We start from the raw sequence: 21,586 nt of genomic DNA on the forward strand, positions 1-21,586 counted from the left end.
ATAAATATCTAGAATGGTTTTATTATTAATAAAAATTTATAAATTAGTATCTAAATTAGTTAGTAAGATTTTAATTACTAATATTTTAAATTTAAAATTAATTTATCTAAAAATTTAATAGAGACTAATTTAAAATATAATGTAGTTAAAAACTAAAATTTTGATAATTAATATCAATTTAGAACTATTTTATAAATTTTTATTAATAATAAAATGTATTTTTAAATACTAATAATTTTATTAGTTTATAAAATAATTTTTAATTTAATTTAATAATTAATTATTTTAATATCTAAAATCAATTTTTATTTAATAATTTTCTTATTTCATGTCAACATTAATGTATAAAAATGGTACATCAATTTGAATAACTTTTCGTATATAATTTCTTATAATTTTATCTTTTATTGTGACAATGTTCGGATAATTATTAACGTTTCCACTAGTGTAAATAGTGTTTTTGTAATTTTAAAATGTGTTTAATATTTTCCTTGCCTAAAAGTCAAAAGCTGGTTAGGTTTTTACTTTTTTTAAAAATGATTTAAACCACTCTATAAGAACGTAATTATATAAAAAAAAAGGTTTGTTTTAAGAGTTAGATAGATTTAGGTTTTATTAGTTAACAAGAATCCGTTGTAGTCTAGTTGGTCAGGATATTCGGCTCTCACCCGAAAGACCCGGGTTCAAGTCCCGGCAACGGAATCTTATTTTATTTTTTTCCACAATAATTTTTTTTTCACAATACTTTTGTTTTTCACAATAATTTATTTTTCACAATACTTTTGTTTTTCACAATAATTTTTTTTTCACAATACTTTTGTTTTTCACAATAATTTTTTTTTCACAATACTTTTGTTTTTCACAATAATTTTTTTTTCACAATACTTTTGTTTTTCACAATAATTTTTTTTTCACAATACTTTTGTTTTTCACAATACTTTTGTTTTTCACAATAATTTTTTTTTCACAATACTTTTGTTTTTCACAATAATTTTTTTTCACAATACTTTTGTTTTTCACAATAATTTTTTTTTCACAATACTTTTGTTTTTCACAATAATTTTTTTTTCACAATAATTTTTTTTTTCACAATACTTTTTTTTTCACAATCCTTTTTTTTTCACAATCCTTTTTTTTTTCACAATACTTTTTTTTTCACAATATGTTTTTGAAAAAATAAAACTCTCATGATATTCATCTCAAGATTTTCTCTACACACGTTACACCTTATCCATGAGTGATAGTAGATAGTTCCAGAAAACATATGTATGATAACAGTTGGTAAAATTATAAATAAATTACAATAGGAACTCACTGAAAAGTAAAGTTATTTTGTAAAGAAGGTATACAACATAAAGGAAACTGTTATACTATATGTTTAGGTCCAAATTGTTTGAAACATTATTTTGAAACACATAAAATTGAACTCAGGTATTATCTCCAAGCTAAACAGGTTGAAGGTGTGGCATAAACCCTCCATGCTAGCCATCACACATGAACTAGTTCATCATGACTCCAGTGTTCCATTTGAGTGTTCCTCACCTGCAAAAGTGGAGGTTCCATTTGCCAACCGGTTCATGCTGTTGGTAGAATAATTTGAATATGGTGAGTGTGCAGAAACAGGACTGCTTCGTGAATACCGGTTCTGCGCGACTGTGCTGCTCCTGGTTACTTTCAGACGAGCCTTCCTACCCTGAATGAAGCATTCAAGCATTTCCATGGTAGGAAAATGACACATGTGAGAAAACCACAAGGCTCAAATGCATGCATGTTTGGAGATTAAAAAACAAATAATTTCAACTTTTAATTAGTGTACATGGATTAACCAATAACATAATATACTGGTGTAAATCAAGTCATTGATTTCCATGTTTTTCTCAACAGTTCCAATTGTAGTTTTTCTTGATCTTAGTCTAACAGCAAGACCCCTTTTTGATCTTTCATGATATTCTCCGCTTATGCTACATGGTATTATGAATATATATAGGACTAATTTGTTATAGAATTAAAGAAGTGATTTTTTTAAAGATTACAAAAAAAGAAAGAAAAGATAATTCATGTTTATGTACAATCATAAAAAACGCTTTCAAGAAAGAAAAAAAAACAGCTGATTTTATGAGAAACTATTCAAAATAACTTCTGGTTTTAATTTAATTAGATTTTAGATTCTTTTCAGTTTCTGATTATTCTGAAAAGCTGAAATCAATGAAGGGAAAACTAGAACATTTGAGGAAATAATTTAATAAGACAAAGAATTGTAGAAGATAAAAGAATAACCTTCCCCATGCACTTCTCCAAATGAGGAGCAAATCTCCCAGCCATGATTGATCGACCACAATTCATGCACTGAAATATTTCATTTGCCACAGGAGGATGAGTTTGTCCGAATATGTCAACCACATACTTGCCATTTGCTTCACTACTATTACTAGGATCAGCCACCCTAACCCTGGCTTGTGCTGACAGCTTCAATTCTTCATCTTCTTCTTCCAAATTAGAATCTAGTCCAAGCCTTGCCACTCTGTGACACTCTGATGCCACATCAACTATGATGGAATCAAGGAGATCCAAGAGAAAATGAGATGAAAGCTGCAAAACATCCCAATATAAGCAAATAACCATAAAAATATATATAATAGAAAAAAACGTGTACTTTAAATGTTTCAATTCACTGAGACATAAATAATTACTTTAGGCACATGCATGTGAGAGTTAATCCACAATAGAAAGAAATACAAATATGATTAAGGTATTCTACTAAGTATCTAGCACCACTTAGTGTATTTGATTTTTTTAAGGAAACAAATAAGGGGAGAAGAGCGGCATATACTATTTCCTCCATCCTTATTCTAAAAGAAAGATATTATATCAGACACATAGGTTCGATGTTCAAGATAGACTCCCCACTTCATGCATCATCGAACCATCTTTCTCTGGAAAAGAAAACAAAAAAACAATTGATGAATTTTGCAGGAAGTCCTGATGAACATATTATGATGCACAGGGTCTGAAAGTCATGCTCTGCAGCACAATATAACGAACGTGAAACAATTTGATGAATTCACATCTCTTCTTGCTTTATTAGACTATTGCTGTCATCTACATGAAAATGTCAGTTTTTTCTTTTAATCCAAAATTTCTTCTTCCATTTCATTATTGATCTTATTATCATCTTTATCTTGTTGATCATAACCACAGGGGAAAAAGTATCATTCATAGGTATGTTATGTTTCAACATTATATTTTCAGCAGTTAATTTTAAAGGAGGGGAAATAAGGAACAGGAAAAGAAGAACGAACACAAAGTCGTAGAACGGAGTTTACTCATCAACAATTTCTTTTTTGAAAGGGATTCCTAAATTATAACTACCAGTACAACCCCAAAACTTTTCAGGAGAATGTAAACTGAAAGTTGAAATGCACCCAAACATTGTTTGCAACAAAAGTTAGTTGGAAAGCGAAATGTTCTAGGAATTTGCATAAAACTCTATCATTTAATTATTGCTGCACTCATAGGAGCATGTCTACTCAGAATTGAAGAGCACACCTGGGAATGTTGCGACAAGTCTTCCTCCTTAGGAACAGACATGAGTCTTGAATAAGGCTTTTGGATCCTAATTAACACCAATTGCTGGTGAAAGTCAAACGACTACAAAAGCTTTAAGAAAGTATAAAATAAATAAGACAAGAACTGAAGAGCCAAAATAATAACAAAAGGAAACAATATGACATCTGCGTGATCTGAACCTATTGTTAATAGATAATTTGATTTTGATCTTTCAAAATATGCCAAGACATCATTGAAAAATTTCTAAAGACAGTAAGACATTGTACATGCTTAAGAAGGCATGGGCTGGTCCTGAAACACAGTGATAAAAATTTCAGTGTAAAGTTCAACAAACAGACTCTAGGAAAATAAGAATCATGATGAAAAGAAAATACAATCAGTTAAAAGAAAAAGTTGCGACTTCAGGAATTATATTGAAAATGTATCATCTAGATATAATCAACGAGGATAAAAAAAGAAACAAGGATTACTCCGAGTAATTTGAGTATGAAGTGATTGACAAAGATAGTCATAAAATTTGATCATCATCATTGCTAAGTCTCTATACACACAAAAAGTGGTGGAGGATTTAATTCAACACTGACAACAAAATACAGTTACCATAACCCTGGAATATGTTCATCATATACATTATACATCCTTTGTCTCAATTTCAGCCAAGGTCTCTGTATTAACTTTTGTCCCTTTCATTATTCAGAGTTAGAATGACCTATCAATTTCCAGTTTTTCACAAAAGTATTCATTCACAAACTTAAAATCCACAATCTTGAAATTCTTCTGAATCATAGAATTTGGGTTTGAATCAAACTAAACTCTACAAGATCAACTTTTAAGGTAATGGTTGGCTCTTATATACTTTAATTTGACAATATTACTAGTTGATATTGAATTTTAAACACCCCTCTCTTATTTAAGGACTTATGTTAAGGACTGAACATTTCGACTATAATGTTTGTAGGAATGGACATCAATAGATGATCTGATGACACAGGTAGTTTGATAGGCTCAACGACAATTGGTTTGACAAACTCTTACATCACCTTAGAGTTTCAAGTTAACCTTTGAAAAACGGTCTGTGAGTGTTAACCTCCACTTACATTAATTAGTCTATATCATTAATGTGGAATCTCTAACACTGATCTCCACTTCAACGTAATAAACCACAAAAAAAAAGACCAACATCAACAATCACAAATGGAGAAATATCTTGCAATCTGTGTGATCCAATGTAATTTCAATTCACTTGACATATTCCATTTCTTTTTTAACTTTACTTATGGGACAGAAAGAGGTCAGCTATTTCAATATCTCAACCAGACAGAATTTTCTTTCGCAATTACATGAAAGAACATACCCTCCACATTTTTCAATCTCTCTGATATCTAGTTCAACCCCCAACACGCGATCACAATTTTAACATTTAAAATCATAAATTGACCATTGCTTCCTAACATGGAGGTGACAATTACACTCAACAACCAAAGTGATGCATAATTGATCACAACAAAAATTAAAAAGATAAAAAAAACAATTACCCTCATACCAAGAATAACTAACTGACACCAATCACCGCCAAAGTGTTCAAAAAGTCCAGAGCAGAATGATACATTCAAGAAATTTCCAGAAACCAATTAAGAGTGAACTGCAAAAGGTGTAAAAGATTGCAAAGAAACAAGAAGGAAGAGCGTAACTAGAACAGAAAGAAAAAAGAATAGAGCTTGAAGTGACAGATGAAGCAAAGTTTGAACCTTTATGATCGTGGAGAGAGAGACAGAGAGAGATCACGGGGAATCGTCGAAAGGAGAAGCGAGGGCTAATGGTGATTCTGTGATTCACAGTACCAACCCCTCAACTGGGCTCTCATTGGGTACAATTTCTAAAAAGTCAAAATTTGAGGGCTAGAAAATAAATTTTGAAAGTACATTATAAATTTAGTCCCTCAAATTTTATTATTTATTCAGCTCGTTTTGAAATAACTTATTTTGTACCGTGAGATGGTGGATTTTTTTTCACAGTAAAGATGAAAAAAAAGACATTAAATTAGATAATCTTACCTTTTTTAAGTCACTGTTCTTCCTGAAATTCTAAATATCTCCCTATTTATTTTAATTTTCTTCACCTAATTACTTTTTTACTTCTTTATTTTCTTTCTCACATCATTAGTAAAATTGTATAAATAATTTTTTATCCTTTTAAATCTAGAATATTTTTCAGCTTAGATGGTCAGAATAATCTATTTAGTCTATACTCAAATGTATTTAAGAAATTTATTTCTTTTAACATATACTTTTCATAAAAAAAATAGAGATTTAACTTATTTAAGAGACAAAATTGTATACCAATTATGACACATTATGTAAGTTATAGTTATTAAAATAATGAATATTCGTAAATATATTTTACCAATGTTTAGTAAGTAATTTGAAAAGTTTTTTTTATCTATCTATATTCTGGAAAAATATATTTATAAAATTATGATGTGATGTGATGATGGTAGTTGTGGTGATGATGATGGCAATAACAATAATGGTGATGATAATAATGATGATGGTGAAGATAATAATGATGAGTTGTCATCATTTTTATCATTGTCTTCATTATTATCATCGTTGTTTTCCTTTAGTTTATCACTATAACATTTTCTTTCCATAACCCAAGCATATAATAAAGTGAATGGAACCAAAAAAAGCAAAAAAAATGAGAACTTATTTAGATCAATATTATGTCATTCTATCCTGATATAAATTTTATCACCTATGTAGCAGAATACTTGGTTAACAAAGTAAAACACTACACTATACTAAGATAATTTGAAGTATATATTTTTAGTTAGATAAAATTTCTAATAAATTAAAGATGAACATTAATATTTCTTGAGAAAAATACAAAATAGTAGATAATGAATTAGAGAGTTTGATTCCCTTTCTTAAGTTCTCGTATTTATAATGACATTGGAAGTTTAGTTACAATGAATGAGAGAAAAGAATAAGAAATGTCACAACTAGAAACTAGGTACAACATAAATCACATAATATCTTTTCAATAAAGTATATTTAAGATTTTCTATTCTAATATCCTCCTCAAGTTAGAACATACAAATTGTATGTACCAAGTTTGGAAGAAATAAATATAATTTGAGATCCTTTCAAGGATTTTGTTAATGCATATGCAAGTTAATCATTGCCTCCAACAAACTTAGTACATATTTCTTTGGGCAATAACTTTTTCCGAATAGAATGAGAGTCAACTTTTATGTGTTTAGTCCTTTCATAGAACATTGGATTGGAAGCAATGTGGAGAACAAGTTGGTTGTCACAATACATCTTCATTTGATGAACCTCACAAAAGTTTAATTCTTGAAGGAATTGTTTTACCCATATAAGCTCACAAGTGAAAGATATCACTGATTTATACTTTACTTTAGTTAGGAAAGTACATTTTGTTTCTTACTTTTTCAAGAGATAATATTTTCTCTAATGAAAACACAATATCATGTAGCATCTATCCGTAGGAGAACTCGCCCAATCAACATCACAATATCTATAAATTTAGATATTGCCTTTATCTTCATATAAACCTTGTCCTAGAACCTTTTTTAGGAACCATAGAATGCAAATGACAACATTTCAATGATCAAAACAAGGATTTTAAAGGAAATGACTTACAACACCAACTACAAAAGATAAATTTAGTTTAGTAGTGGTAAGGTAGGATGGCTTTCCAATCAGTCTTCTATATCTTTTAGGATCAGAGAACACTTCTCCCTATTTTTCCATTAATTTTTAATTTGGATCCATAGGACAATCCACTAGTTTACAATCAATCATACATGTCTCTTTTAAGATATCTAGAGCATGTTTCCTTTGAGAAATTGTTACACCTTCCTTTGCTTCGACTACTTCAATGCCCAAAACATACTTGATACTTCCAAAATCCTTGGTCTGAAAATGATTGAATAAATTTTCTTTTAATTGAAAGATTTTAGCAGTATCATTCACTATCATGACTATATCATCAATATAAACTATTAAGTACACACATTTTCCAGGGAGCTATGATACTAAAAAATAAAATGATATGCATCACTATGTTTCAGTCCAAATGTTTGAACAATGTAGTTGAACTTTCCAAACCATGCACGTGAAGATTTCTTGAGGCCATAAAGAGAGACATAATTTACAAACCAGACTACACTCCCCAAGAGCAACAAATCCAAGATGTTGCTCCATGTAGACCTCTTCCTCAAGATTGTCATGCAGAAAAACATTCTTAATATCTAATTAATGAAGAGGCTAATGATGAATGACTGCCATGGTAAGAAAAAGTTTGTCATTAGTTATTTTGGTTGCTAGAGAGAAAGTATCACTATAATGAGCCCATCGACATAAATGTATCCTTCTAGTACCAATCAAGCTTTGAGGTGAGCAACATTACTACTAGGTTCAGCTTTTATGGAATAGTCCCAACGACGACCAACTGTATACTTTTTGGATGAAAGAAGAACTAACTCACATGTATCATTATGTTTAAAGACATACATTTCAACAATAATGACTTGTCGTCATCTAGGATGATCAAACCCTTGTTTCACATTTTTAAGAATTGTAATAAAAGATACACAGAAGATAAAAGAACAATAGTAAGGAGACAAATAATGATAACTTAGAAAAATGTAAATATGATGAAGGTTGCCTACGTTTGCATATGACAATAGGCCAACTAGAATCTTTATTATTAAGATTCATAGTATGGAATGATGATGGTGAAGGACTTGATGACCTAGGTGAACTGGGTTAATGATAGGAATTTGGATTATTGGAACAAGTTGGAATAATGTTTGGAATTTGATACACAAGTGGCTCATCTAAAGGTATATGCAAAACATGTTGGATAGAGTTAACATCTTGTGTGGAGGAAAAAAAGAAAGGAGTTTTTTTAAAAAAGAAATAACATTTTTAAACATGTAATGTCTTTTAGTGTTATGGGAATAACATCAATATCTTTCTAAAGATGAGAATTGTGACATCCCTACTTTTAAATAACTATTATTTATTTTACCTTTAGCTTAAAATAAAAGTTAACAAATCTTACACTCTAATTCATGATTATATTTTCATTTAAAAATATTTAGTATTCTAAATAAAGTTTAAACGTTACAAAATAAATCAAGTAATCTTTAAGAAACATAAATTTTAGGCTTAAAACCTGACAAACATAAATTAACATTAAGTGAGTGGAAATGTAATCTCCATGAATTATAGATTTCAAATATCTTTTCAAGTATCTAATATAAAAGGCAGACTATCATAATTTTTTCAACGACAACCCCTCGCTTATCACATGTTATATTGAACAGCTGTCACTGTTTTTCTTTCCAATTTCTTGTCTCTTCTATGAAGCATGTGGCTTTTATCTTTTGCTCCCTCTCTCTATCTACAATACCAACGTATAATATGTGAATCTCTTCATATATCCATAATATTTGACACTAAAAAATATGAAAAATATGAAATAGAAACAACTTTTAACGATTAAAATAATTAATTACTAGAAACTAAAAAAATAAAAATTTTAAATTAATTTATATTATTATTAAATAGTTTTTAAATTATTATCAAATTAACAACCAAAGTTTTAAATTAGTTTATATTATTGTTAAATAGTTTTTAAATTGTTATCAAATTAACAACCAAAATTTTAATGACCAATTATTTAATTTCTAAATTTGGTAGAAAAAACTTTGGTTGTTAATTAGATACCAATTTAAAAACTATTTAACAATAATAAAAACTAATTTAGAAATTAATTTTTTTTAGTTTCTAAAATGATTTCTAATTTTAGTATTTAAAAATTAGTTTCTATTTCATAATTTTCTTGTAATGTTATTATTTATATTTCACGTCCACAGTTTAATACAAGAACGACTAAAATAAGATAATTTTTTAGTTCCTAAATGTCAGTTAAATGTGAATTGAATGTAAAAGATACTTGATATAATTTTAATTGATTTTAATTTTAATTTAAAGATTAAAACGATTTTGTCTCAAGTTTTTATTATAAGTATTTTTCTTAACACAGTCAAATATCTTTTTTTATTTCAGTGTCGGTCAGTCGATAACTAGAAAATACACGAAAAAAGATGTGATTGTAAATGTATGGAGCATAAGCATCTATAGTGGTCCTTCCATGTCTCATTCGTATTTAGGACTGTTGGCACATGACAATTAATTTATTTGTTTTTTTAAAATAGTAAATATTAATTATTGTTTTTGAAAATATACTTATCATTAATTTTGCTTTTATACATGTTTAAGATCATTTTCATATCTAAATATTAAATTTATAACATTTTATTCTTTTTAAACAACGAAAATACGAAAATGGATAACATACCTAACTCGACTCAGTTTAGGGACTATTTATTGATGTAACTGTATTTGTTGAGTTTCTATACTGGAATTTTATCTTAATTTGTAGTGTAATGTTTGTTGGATCCTTAGTTGGTAGGATGTAAAAAATTTGTTTTTGAAGTTTTGTATAAAGATTGGTAAACCCCTAAAGTGTTTTATTTTATTTTTTATTTTTTATTTATAAAATAAAAGACTACTTATTAGAAATATATTTTGTTTAGTAATTAAATTGAAAAATTATTCATTTGTTTACCGCAGTGTAGATATAACATTACTTGTACGGAAATTAAGAAAATGACGAAAATGTACACATATTTTTGTTTTTTTTATTTGTCGTTACACATACATTGCCCTAAATGTAAGTAAAGAAAATAGCAGTTTGAATAGTCAAAAGAGACTAATTTATCCACTTTTTTTTGCAAGAATATTACTTTTTTTGTGAGTTTTAACAACAACTTTTACCTAGTTTGAGTTTGAGTTAAGTAATATCTTTAGAGACGTTAAAGTTTTTTCTATTTTTTAGTTTTAGTGCAATTATAATGTTGGATTTAAAACCCAAGAATAGTCCTTTGTTTTGTTTTTAATGTATTAAAATTAAAATTAAAACATTATCCATCTACTCTTATGCAAAAATTTAATCATCATTAGTGTATTAATTAATTATATCAATATTTTTTTCTCTGCACCTTTTAAAGATAGTCCTTAATCATTTTAAATTATTAACTTTTATTTTTTCTAAAAAAACACTGTTATGTTCGATATTATTATGAAAATTGTTCGATAAAAAAATTATTATAAAAATTAATAAATCCTAAACTCTAAATCCTAAATCTTAAATTTTAAATTCATAAGTTTTCAATAATAATTTATTACCAATGAAAAAAATATTATTTTAAAAAAAATGAAAAAAATTAAACCAAAAATCATAAAAAAAATCCCAAAAAAATTATACTTAAATAATTTATACTTATATTTGGTTTTTCTTAATAATCTCTATATATATATAATCAATTAACATAATTTCATAATAATATTTTTAAAATTGTTCATTATAAATACAAAATATAATTATATAAATATTTATATACATACATATAATAATAATTTGTCTTATGTAAACTGACTATCTAAAATACTATTCAATAAATTAAATGAATCTAATGAAGAGTATATTATAAGAAAATCATGAAATAGAAATAAATTTTTAGAGACTAAAATAATTAGTTAAAATAGTAACTAAATTAGAGACCATTTTAGAAACTAAAAAAAAATAGTTTTTAAATTAGTTTATATTATTGTTAAATAGTTTCGGTATCTAATTAACAATCAAGGTTTTAACTACCAATTATTTAGTTTCTAAATTTGGTTTCTAATTAGATACAAATTTAAAAACTATTTAACAATAATAAAAACTAATTTAGAAACCATTTTTTTAGTTTCTAAAATATCTATAATTTAGTTACTATTGCAACTATTTATTTTGATATCTAAAAATTGATTTCTATTTCATGATTTTTTTTTAGTGGTAATCACAGTTTTAGTTGAGTAATGAGTTTTATGTTTTAGTTGAGTAATGGGTTTTATAATTATATGATACCCATCAAAGACAAACAAAATTAATGTTATATATAGTTTTGTAATGTTATTTTACATATACATAGTTAACCCTTTGTTAAATACACGTGATTTAAGAAACTGCTATTATACAGTTTTTAAGTTTTTCAATTTTATAATTTTTTTGAATACGACATCTCCCCAAAAAGTACTTTTTGGCCATAAAACTGATGCAATTCAATGTAGTTTTATTAAATACAGTTTATCTAGTTAGCTTAATCATGAAGGCTATAAAACAAATTAAAAATATTAATCTGATGTTTAACCCATATATTTTTTATTAAAAAGAAAAGAATATAATGATAAGAGGTTTGAACATCGTGAGTTGGTTATATTTGAAAAACTTGTGTTTTACTGCACTCAATTGGGTATCATATTATAAAACAAAAGTTTAATAACATAAATCAAAACTAATACCATCTGATATCATTAACATAGAATCATATTTTTCTAAATATAACAAAGGTTTAGGGATCAATTCCCATATATTTTGATGAAACAACATAGGTTAGTGTTTAAATAGATACTTCTATCTCAAAAAGATTAGTTTCTATAACATCTTGTACAGTACCAAGTATAATAAACCAACAAAGATTACTTGTTTTATCTCTACATGCAAAAACTTCGCTGGTAAGAAGCAGAAGGCAAAGGAAAAAAGTGAAAACAACAAAGAAACCATGGGCCACCCTGCTTCTGCAGCTACTAATTAGCCATCACCAACTGCAACTGTACCATAAATATTCTCCAACACCAAGGAAAGAAGAAAAATACAAAAAACAAGGGATGAAAATTGTTCATAGGCATCCATGAAAAGCAAACAAACAAATTATAAGATAGGAAGAAAATATCCAAAAGGAAAAGAAAAGAGTGAATGAGAAGGTTTGGTGCAAAGCCGATGAGAGTGACCATTTGGTGCATTCTCGAAAGAGTCAAATGTTTCATACCTCCATTCCAAAAACTTGTCACAGAAGATAAATGGTTTTATATATGAAGAAAATATTATCATCCTTAATTATTATCATCATTATTTACTTGCCTTTCTACCCTTATTGCTATGATGACCTCTTACCCTAGCACTTCTTTCAGCCCTCAACAAGAAGATGAGGTTCAGTTCTCTGATGACAAACACTTTGCCCTACATGGGAAGATCTTGCTTCTGGTTTTTATCTCTGTCTTCTTTCTTCTCTTTATCTTCATCCTCATGTTACCCTGGCTGAGGAAACGTAGGGGTTCTCATGATTCAGGAACAGATGAAGATTCCAATATTGAGGCCCAGAACAACCCTTCTACTCCTTCACACAACTGGTTCAGGAGAAGAAGAAAAGAAGATGTCACACAACATGTAACAGAAGAAAATTAATTCTCCTTTCATGTGAGGAATTGTTAGTTTGCTTGAATTCCTTGAGAATATATTATGTAATTTTGGATATATGATTCATCACTTGTTGTTGGGTTATGTTGGTAATTACCAATATTTGTGGTCTTTGTCACTGACATAACACGTTATTATGGTATATATAAAAACATGGAGCTAATCATATCAACATCTTTTTGCTGTATTTACTTTTTAAGCCTTGTGATGTAGGAAACCTAGATAGTGTATGTATAGCTGGGTAGTTAACTCGGTTTAGCAGTTATCTGTTCTAGTCTTGTATTGTATTCTACTGTTCCTGGAATGCTATTTTCTGTTTTGTTGTATTTTCTTCAAGAAATCACTGCTGCAACGTAACCCACTTTATTTACACCTTTGTTACACTGTTTAAGGGAGAAGAAAAAAACAAAAGTGATATTTGAAGAAGATGCGTGTTGTTTTTGTTTTAGCTAAGAAAAATCTAGATATATTTTAACAAAATATTCTTTTTCTTTACCAATTTCTTTTTTTTAAATAAAAAAGTGTAAAAAATTGGAAATAAGCTCTATTTTTTACAAAATGTGCATCTCATCTTTTTCTTTTTTTTTTACAAAACTTGGTGTCACAACTACCATTCCAACAAAATGTCACAAACTTATTATGGACACAAATTTCAAAAGATCTTTTGAAATTAGATTAAATTAAAATTTGATTAAAATAAAGACAGTGAAAATTTAATGAAACCATAAATCAGATATTTAAAAAATAATATTTATTTTATATACTTTTTAAACTTGATATGATCCGTTCTTATATATAAGCTATGGCTCATAATATATATAATATTAAGTTATTAAAAATGGAAGGAATTTCTTTTAAATAATTTTGAGGTTTGAATCTTTTGAATAAATAATGTGGTATTCGGAGAAAATAAATATTATTTTATAAACTAAAAAATTATTAGTATTTAAATTAATTTTTATTATTAATAGAAATTTACACTAGTATAAAAAAAATAGTCGTGTAAAGACTATTTTTAATCACGGTTCTAGAACTGTCGTTATAAAATCACATTAACGACACATGTTAAAAACTGTCGTTATTCTACTAAATAACAATAATTTTTTTTAAAAATACACTTATAACGACGATTCTCCACTAGAATCGTCGTTATAAATGCTTTTTAAAGACAATTTTAGTTGAGAACCGTCGTTATAAGTGTATTTTAAAAAAAAAATATTATTATATATACTCTAATCTGCATAAAATATCAAATGTCTAGAACAATAATGTATAAAATATCATAATTAAAATATGAAAGTCTACAAAAAGTTTTATAAATATATGAAATTTTTTTACGTCATTCTAAAATGTTATACATGGTTACTTTAATATGCATTCAAGTGAGTTTCTTTGCATTTTCACTTGCACTTCTCCCCCCACTCAACATGTTATATCCAGAATAAGTTCTAAAATAATAAAATTTCATGTTAGAACATACATATAACATTATATTAATGTAACGTATGAGTAATAAATTTGTGAATGTAATATAATCATAATTGTTTGATAAATCTCTAATTTATACTAGCAAATATCATGCACAATTTCGGAATTTTTTGACAAGTGTAAGTATGAGAACTAAAACCTCAAAATACTTGAAAAATACCTAAATAATACTTAAAAATAAAAAATAATAGTAAACAATGGATTTTTGGAATTTTTGGTGGACGTCAATCCCCTTCGAAAATTGGTCATGTGATTTGTTACCTCATTTCGAACAACTTTCATTTTTTACGCGTCTCCATTCGACTTTTCTATCAAAAGTTATGGTCATTTAATGTTTTTTCGCACTAATTTTTGGCAACTCCAAATCTATCACTTTTCTCCTCAATGTCAAGATTCCTCCATCAAATATACATTAAATGAAACCCTAAACCCTAAAAAATCAACACATACATTCAAATATTTATTAAAAAATTTAAAATCATAAACCCTAAAAATACTAACCTCTTATAGTCTGTGGTGGCAGCGTGTGATTGAGGTGCTGACATGGTGTGTGGGCGTGCAGAGGTGAAAGGTTAGCACGCACGAAGACGAAGGCAGTTGTTTGCTTGTGTGCATTGCTGAAGGTCGGACATCCCCAAACTCATAATCAACACATCGCATTAAATTTATTAAAAAAAGTAAAAAGTATTAAAATCCTAACTTGCCGGAAAAAATCGCGTGAATGAGTGGTGGTAAGATGGAGTAGAACTAGCGGTGCGACAACAGTGTTTTCCTTCGATGGTAGCGCGCAGTTGCATGAGGGAGGCTTGTGAGCGTAAGGGGCGGGATTGACGAAGAAGCGCTAGTGCGGTGTGGTGCAATCGGACGTGTGATAAAGGTGAAGGTAAAGGTGGGAGTGAGAGTGAGGAAGGTGAAGGGAGTGAGAGGAAGAAGATGAAGTGAGTGGAGAGAGTGAGAGTGAGAGTGAAGGTGAAGGGAGCCCGTGCGGAAAATGGTGCTTCAAGAGTCATTTATAACGATGGTTCAACAAGGAACCGTCGTTAAAAACACTTAAACACATATATAGCGATGGTTCAGGCGAGAACCATCATTATAAACACCAAAATTTTGCGAAAAACTATAAAAATATCACCGCCTCTTTTATAACAGTTGTTCTTTACGAACCTTCTTTATACAGAGTCGTAAAAATCATATTTTGTACTAGTGCTATAAACTAATTTTTAAATTGATATTTATCATTCATTACCAATAATTTAGTTACTAATTGCTTTATATTCATTTTGATATATAATTAGTTTAAAATTATTTTTTTTAACATACATTCTAATATAAGTCTGAAACACAGAATATATTTAAGCATTTATAATACATTTGTATATATTTAATGAGTTTATAAAAAAAAAATTCAAAATACTAAAATTAAAGTAAGTATTTAACTTACATTACTTAAATTTTTTTATCGAAACATTATTTTCCTATTAGTTTGCACATTGATACAAAGCACATTATTTATTTAAATAACTTATATATAATATATAGTTAAGGATGGAATACGTTAAATATTCTATAAGAATTTACTATATAACTTACATAATAACTTATTAATTTAGTTAAATAAATGGTAAGACTTGGAAATTTTAAAATTTTACTTAACAAAAATCATATCTTAAATCTTATATTTTATATTTATTATAGTTATTATTATTATTAATTTTTCTTCATCACCACTTTGGATACTTCTCTCTTATTATAATGTGCAACTTTTTCCAGAAAAATTGTATAGAAACTGTCATAGAGTTAAAGTGATTTCAAAACACAAAGTATTTAAGTGTGTGCATCCTAATTTAGAGTTGTCTCGTATTTATTGGGATCATAATCATAAAAAATGCAACAGATAATATTATGAAACACAGATAGTTTTTGTCTTATTACTTTGATTCTTACCTCAGCCTGTTGTATCGTGTGCGAATAAGCACGTTGAAGGTAAGATGATGAATGAGTGCAACAGTGTATTTGAGATCAGAAACAATAGTTACCAGAAAGTGACGAAAAAGTGGAGACAATGAACCTCGTGGCTACTGTGTATGGAAAAGGACTTGACTCATTTAATTTGAAGCAGTTAAATCACTTCAAATTAAGGACTTTACTTTCTCAATTCATAATTTTCTTAATTTTCAAAAGGAGCTAAATCTCAAATGTATGAACTATAGAGTAATGGAATGGGAAGTAGCTTTAGTCTATTATCTGTGTCTCAAAGTGCTCCATTTGCTTGATTATAGCAGTGTAGGGGAACAATAGTAAAAGAAGTAAGAATAATTTTAGTTTTGAGACATGAAGATTTGATCATGAATTCATTGTTCATTTTGACTTTATTTGGTAGAAGTAATAAATGTGAGTGGATTTATTGAGATGAATTAGAGAAAGGAAGAAGTGATAAATCCCATGGATAGAAATGCAGATAAACTAATTTAAAATTCACTTTAAAAATAACCTTTCTTTTCAATGGTAGAAAGCAATTGTTAGTATAAAAGATCAGTTTTTACTGTGCATCATAGAATCTATTGTAGACACATTTTATCAATTTATTGGATTTAAAATTAATAGTGATATAACACAATCTCATTTTAATATACATTTACATCTCGCCAAAATTCATTCACATTATTATATTATTATAATATAGTTGTTTTAGTTCTTCAAAGTATTATTTAACAAAAAAGATAGTTGTAATAAGGCAACGATGGAAGTGGGGTGAGTCCAACAGCACATATATGTGCTAGTGATGTGACTGGTCTGGTGGGGATGCAGGTCCTTCCATTGGAGTTATTAAGCTCTAGAGATGAAGTACAGTTGGATATGTTTCATAGTTGAGGTGGTTGGAATGAGGTTCGGTGTGATCTCTGGCTAGGTAGGGGCCTAGTATATGGGTTATAGAGATTTTGGACATAGGAGTGTGTTTTGTGCAAGTTTTCTTGCTGTTGGCAGAGGAAGAGATGTTAAGTAAACATTTCACATTTTCCAATAAGGAAACATTAAAAGAGTTATTATGTAATGGTTATAACCAGACATGTTCAAAAAATACTCAGCTGAATTGTGAACCAGAAAAAAGCATTCATCCATAAAAAGAACACAAGGCAGAAAATTGCCCTCTATGCATTATAGCATTGATTGTGAACATACACTACAAGTATCAGTCTGTTTTTCTGTCCCAAAAACAGACAACTTTTCTAACTGATGGGAAGATATAGAGAATTGATATCTAGTGCCTCGTGTGTTTTACTACAATATGCTTCATATCAGAAAATAACAGTGCCCAGCAATATGGAGGTGAGGGGAACCGTGAGGTTGTCATCAAGCTCTGTGCTGATCGGAAGGGACTCCACAAATGCTGTGCCAATAGACACTAGCAGAAAACTTAAAACCAATTTCCAGCTTCCCTCAATATATCCAAATGAGGAAAAATACCACATATACCTGCCAAACACTAACTGTTAAATAGGATCGTGGATCAAATAGGTTATCACTTTTAAGAGCAAAATAAAATAAAAACAACAGAAGCCCACTGAAAGTTACCCTATAGAAGCTAAGAATCCAGCAGATGCCATTGCAATTGAACCCGCATAGGACTTGTCTTTGTTGTAAGGTATCTTTTCACCACCAAATCTTCTTCCAACAATATCAGCCATGCCTGAAACAACATTAAGAATAAAAAATCAGATACACTCCTTGTTAGGAGTAACACAATGAGGTTTCTCTACTCCTGATAGGGATGGAGAGGTGATTCTTTCTTTCTTTCCTAATTTAATACTTTTAAAAGAACACCTGGTGGTAACATTACCATCTCCTGCACACAGATTACATATTGCAGCAATGGAGATAGGGGAAGTTCTCCAGTATATTATGGATGCCAAAGTAATAGTCGTAGCATAATACAGAGGTCCTTTAAGAAGTTCCCTGGTGCAAAAGAAGAACTGAGAACCAATCAAGAAGAAATGAAATGATATGTGATGAATTACCAATCAATGGAATTTCAAATAAATTGTTTACTTTTATTCTCAGGAAGGACATCCACAACCCAAATATATTTGGCATGGCTTATAATTTATACCATTACTCAAATCTTGATTTTTATATACCATAGTAAACAGTCAAATATATCTGTTTTGTTTGGTTTAGATTGATCAGCATCAGCTTAACCATTTGACAATATAACATATACTTTTATAGACAGAATTAAATGTAGAATGAGCCATGTTTTAATTGTTTCACAGATTCAAATATTTCTCATTGGGACTCAAGAGAACAATATTGCAACCTGTGATCTCCAAATCTACTCATTGATTTCACTGTGGCCTCATCTTTCACTAGTCCAAGTCCAGTAACAATCATCCGAATTATATTCACTCCCGGAATTAGAGCAGCAAAGAACGCAGCCATATTCCCAGTACTGTAATGAGTTAAGAAAGGTCATTCAAGAAGGGAAATTGCAACAGAGCTTTGAACAGGCTCCATAATTCATACACTATAGAATTACCTGAATAGTGGCCAGCAGAGCATGAACATCAGCCCAATGCTTAGATGTACAAGTTTCCTATTTAATTTCTAAACATTAAAAATAGTTCATGAGAATTCTGCTAAAGCAAACAAGATACATTAGAAGCACAGCAACTCAACATCTATTTTTAAATCACAAACAACATTCAAAATACTCATGAGACTCTTCAAAAGACAGCATAGCACAATGAAAATGAACCAAAATACTGCACAACTCACTGCTTCTAGATGCATAAGACATCAATCTTAAAGAGAAAAAAGCAAGATAGCAATAAAGCATTTCTCTTAAAAAATTACCATGGTCGAAGGGGATAGCAACACCCTTTGGAACAGTAAATCGTATACAGTTGATCTATTAGTCCCTATACTAGAGAAACAATAAGTCCTTGGCCTATTTTTCTGTGGGTCAACAAAGGATTAATCAACATGGTTAACAAAAGCATAGGCTGAGAGCACTCAAGTAACAGACGAAAAGATTTATACTGGTGCTTCCTTAGTGTAGGCACCAACATGATATGATGACATGTGTCAAAATTGGAGACAAAAATGATGCCTAAGGAGAGTAGCCATTCCAACATACAATAATAATTTAAACTTTTCCCGGTTCTAATATTCTTTGTGATCTCTACATTTCTTCTGCTTCAATATAAAAAAAAAATCCCACTTTTCATCAACTTCATAATGGCACCCATTAACTAAAAAAGTAAACTTAATTTTTCCCGATTCAAAAACATGGAAAACACTCCACTAAAGCATTGCAAAAACAGTCATTTCACACGTCAACACTAAATTAGCCAAAAATTCCAAAGCCCAGCATCATTTTCTTCAACTTAACCCTACCCCAGAAGCAAAAACACAATCTTCCGACCCACCTGGTCGAATATGCCTCGTTTTGCAGTTTCTTGCCACAATCTGAGTAGGGACAAGGCGACAGTGGCGGAAATGGCAGTGGCGTAGATGTCAGAGACAAGAGGATCGTGGTGCAGCATGGTGGTTCGTGGAGGGGAAGTGAGAGCGAAGAAGGAGGAGGAGGAGGTGAAGAGGGAAGTGGGTTTGAGTTTGAAAAGAAAAGGGGAAGATGGAGAAAAGAAAGTGAGTCTCGTGGTAGGTGCGTGGAGAGGAGGTACAGAAAAATAAGTAACTCGGTCAACCATGTGGAGTGTGGTGCTCCTAAACATGACGCAACCGGAAAACATCATGCGGGTGTGGCGAGATGGATTTCTTGTCAAACACAAAGGAACTTTGATTTTACCAGCCTTTTAGATCCCATTTTCAGGCTTCATTTCAACTCTGCTACTTCAACAAACTCATTACGGCTACCAATTAAGTAAATATTAGTTACCTAAATTTATTGCAATTTTTTGACAATGGTGAAATAACTTTGTTAGTTTCAAAAGTTTGAATATTGCCATTCAATTGTCCAAACAAATTACATTAGATGTCATGAAATAAGTTATTGGTTCACCAATAAAAACACACTAAAACCAACAAATTTGTTATTGTCCAAATTGACTCAGTCAACATTGATTAGGGATATTTATTCATGCACCCCACATTTTTCAAAATAAATATCATAATTATCTTTTTGGGTGATTATGGAATAGGAGTTTTCTAAACAAAATATGTTTTTGAGAGTTTGTAAGTAAGCAAGGTGTGTTTTCTAAATAGGAAATTCAGAAGGTAAAAAACCATTTCAGAATATATTTTTTAACATATTTTTTTTAATTTTTAAAATGATAAATCTAAAATTCATAAAATATGTTCTAGAAAGTATGTTCTAGAATATTCTAAAAATATAATTTAAAAATCATTTTTAAAAGGACTAAAATTATTTTTTTCGAAAATGATAAGGTGCAAGAAGCCATTTGTTGGGAGTGTAGGGAGAAACACTCATTGATTAGTCATAGTTAGAGTGCATCGAGAATTCTAATTTATTTTTTTATAATTTTTACTTTTTAAATACATATTAAAAACACATCTAATTATGTGTTTTTTTTAAATTAACTAATTAAATTATTATTTTATATATTAAATTATTTCATTATAATTAATAATTAGAAATTAACAGTAAATATTAATTATTTAAATTACAATGTTTTAATATCCTTCAAATAACACGATACAAAAAAGTAATCTTTCAAAATATCTTTATTTTAACTTTTAGTTAAAAAATATCAATTTATCTTCTTAAATTAGTGGTAAGCCAACCCCACTTTATTATACCTAAACAAGACATATATATATTAAAAAAAGTAATCTTTCAAAATATCTTGAAAACAGGTTAAAAATATCATATTAAGAAAATGTATATTATTAAGGATTTAAATTTAGAGTTTTTTATTTTTATTTTCTAAGTTCACTTAGACATAAAAAATATTATATTTCTGATGTTTATTTTAAAAATTTATTTTCTAATGAAAAGTTGTATTCAAATAAAATTTAATTTATTGAATAAAATTGTTAATATCATTTTACTTATAATACGTATGTATCGATCGCTTATAATAGACAGTAAATAAGTTTTAATTGAAGACCTTAGATTTAAATATGATAAAATAGTGTGAGTCTAATTTGCATAAAT

The 21,586-nt window shown here is 28.8% G+C and overlaps 2 protein-coding genes and 1 non-coding gene across 14 annotated transcripts; 1 reads left to right on the forward strand and 2 right to left on the reverse strand.

Annotated features, from left to right (window-relative positions):
• Positions 1–629: 629 nt before the first annotated feature.
• On the forward strand, positions 630–702 carry TRNAE-CUC (transfer RNA glutamic acid (anticodon CUC)). The gene has a single exon. It is a non-coding gene; the product is annotated as a tRNA-Glu (tRNA).
• Positions 703–1,251: 549 nt separating this feature from the next.
• Positions 1,252–5,481, reverse strand: LOC137831497 (SAGA-associated factor 11). 12 transcript variants are annotated; one of them, XM_068639199.1, is made up of 5 exons: positions 5,316–5,456; positions 5,111–5,209; positions 3,547–3,613; positions 2,278–2,589; positions 1,252–1,693 (listed from the first exon to the last, which is right to left on the reverse strand). In XM_068639199.1, the coding sequence occupies exons 3-5, from the start codon at positions 3,586–3,588 to the stop codon at positions 1,508–1,510; spliced, it is 540 nt and encodes a 179-aa protein (XP_068495300.1). In that variant the 5' UTR covers positions 3,589–3,613; positions 5,111–5,209; positions 5,316–5,456; the 3' UTR covers positions 1,252–1,507. The 12 variants fall into 12 exon arrangements, with proteins under 12 accessions (XP_068495300.1, XP_068495299.1, XP_068495297.1 ...); XM_068639198.1 differs by having other exon boundaries at positions 3,547–3,630; XM_068639196.1 differs by having other exon boundaries at positions 3,547–3,648.
• Positions 5,482–17,570: 12,089 nt separating this feature from the next.
• LOC137831499 (probable phytol kinase 3, chloroplastic) lies at positions 17,571–20,307 on the reverse strand. The gene is made up of 6 exons (XM_068639203.1): positions 19,878–20,307; positions 18,986–19,053; positions 18,767–18,898; positions 18,290–18,405; positions 18,025–18,139; positions 17,571–17,925 (listed from the first exon to the last, which is right to left on the reverse strand). Exons 1-6 carry the CDS (start codon positions 20,202–20,204, stop codon positions 17,748–17,750), a joined length of 936 nt encoding a protein of 311 aa, XP_068495304.1. The 5' UTR covers positions 20,205–20,307; the 3' UTR covers positions 17,571–17,747.
• Positions 20,308–21,586: the final 1,279 nt, after the last annotated feature.

This window comes from Phaseolus vulgaris, chromosome 6 (assembly GCF_000499845.2).
Source record: "Phaseolus vulgaris cultivar G19833 chromosome 6, P. vulgaris v2.0, whole genome shotgun sequence".
NCBI classification, from domain to species: Eukaryota; Viridiplantae; Streptophyta; class Magnoliopsida; order Fabales; family Fabaceae; genus Phaseolus; species Phaseolus vulgaris.

What these genes read in the sequence shown, in the direction of transcription:
- LOC137831499 (XM_068639203.1), bottom strand. Translation starts at nt 20,204, where the DNA reads ATGATGTTTTCCGGTTGCGTCATGTTTAGGAGCACCACACTCCACATG. An exon ending in AACGAGGCATATTCGACCAG is followed by an intron (nt 19,054 to 19,877) that starts GTGGGTCGGAAG and finishes TTTAATGTTTAG; the next exon opens with AAATTAAATAGGAAACTTGT. An exon ending in TAATCTGTGTGCAGGAGATG is followed by an intron (nt 18,140 to 18,289) that starts GTAATGTTACCA and finishes ATGTTGTTTCAG; the next exon opens with GCATGGCTGATATTGTTGGA.
- LOC137831497 (XM_068639191.1), bottom strand. An exon ending in ACTTGTCGCAACATTCCCAG is followed by an intron (nt 2,590 to 3,546) that starts GTGTGCTCTTCA and finishes GATGTTTTGCAG; the next exon opens with CTTTCATCTCATTTTCTCTT. An exon ending in TGGAGAAGTGCATGGGGAAG is followed by an intron (nt 1,694 to 2,277) that starts GTTATTCTTTTA and finishes TGCTTCATTCAG; the next exon opens with GGTAGGAAGGCTCGTCTGAA.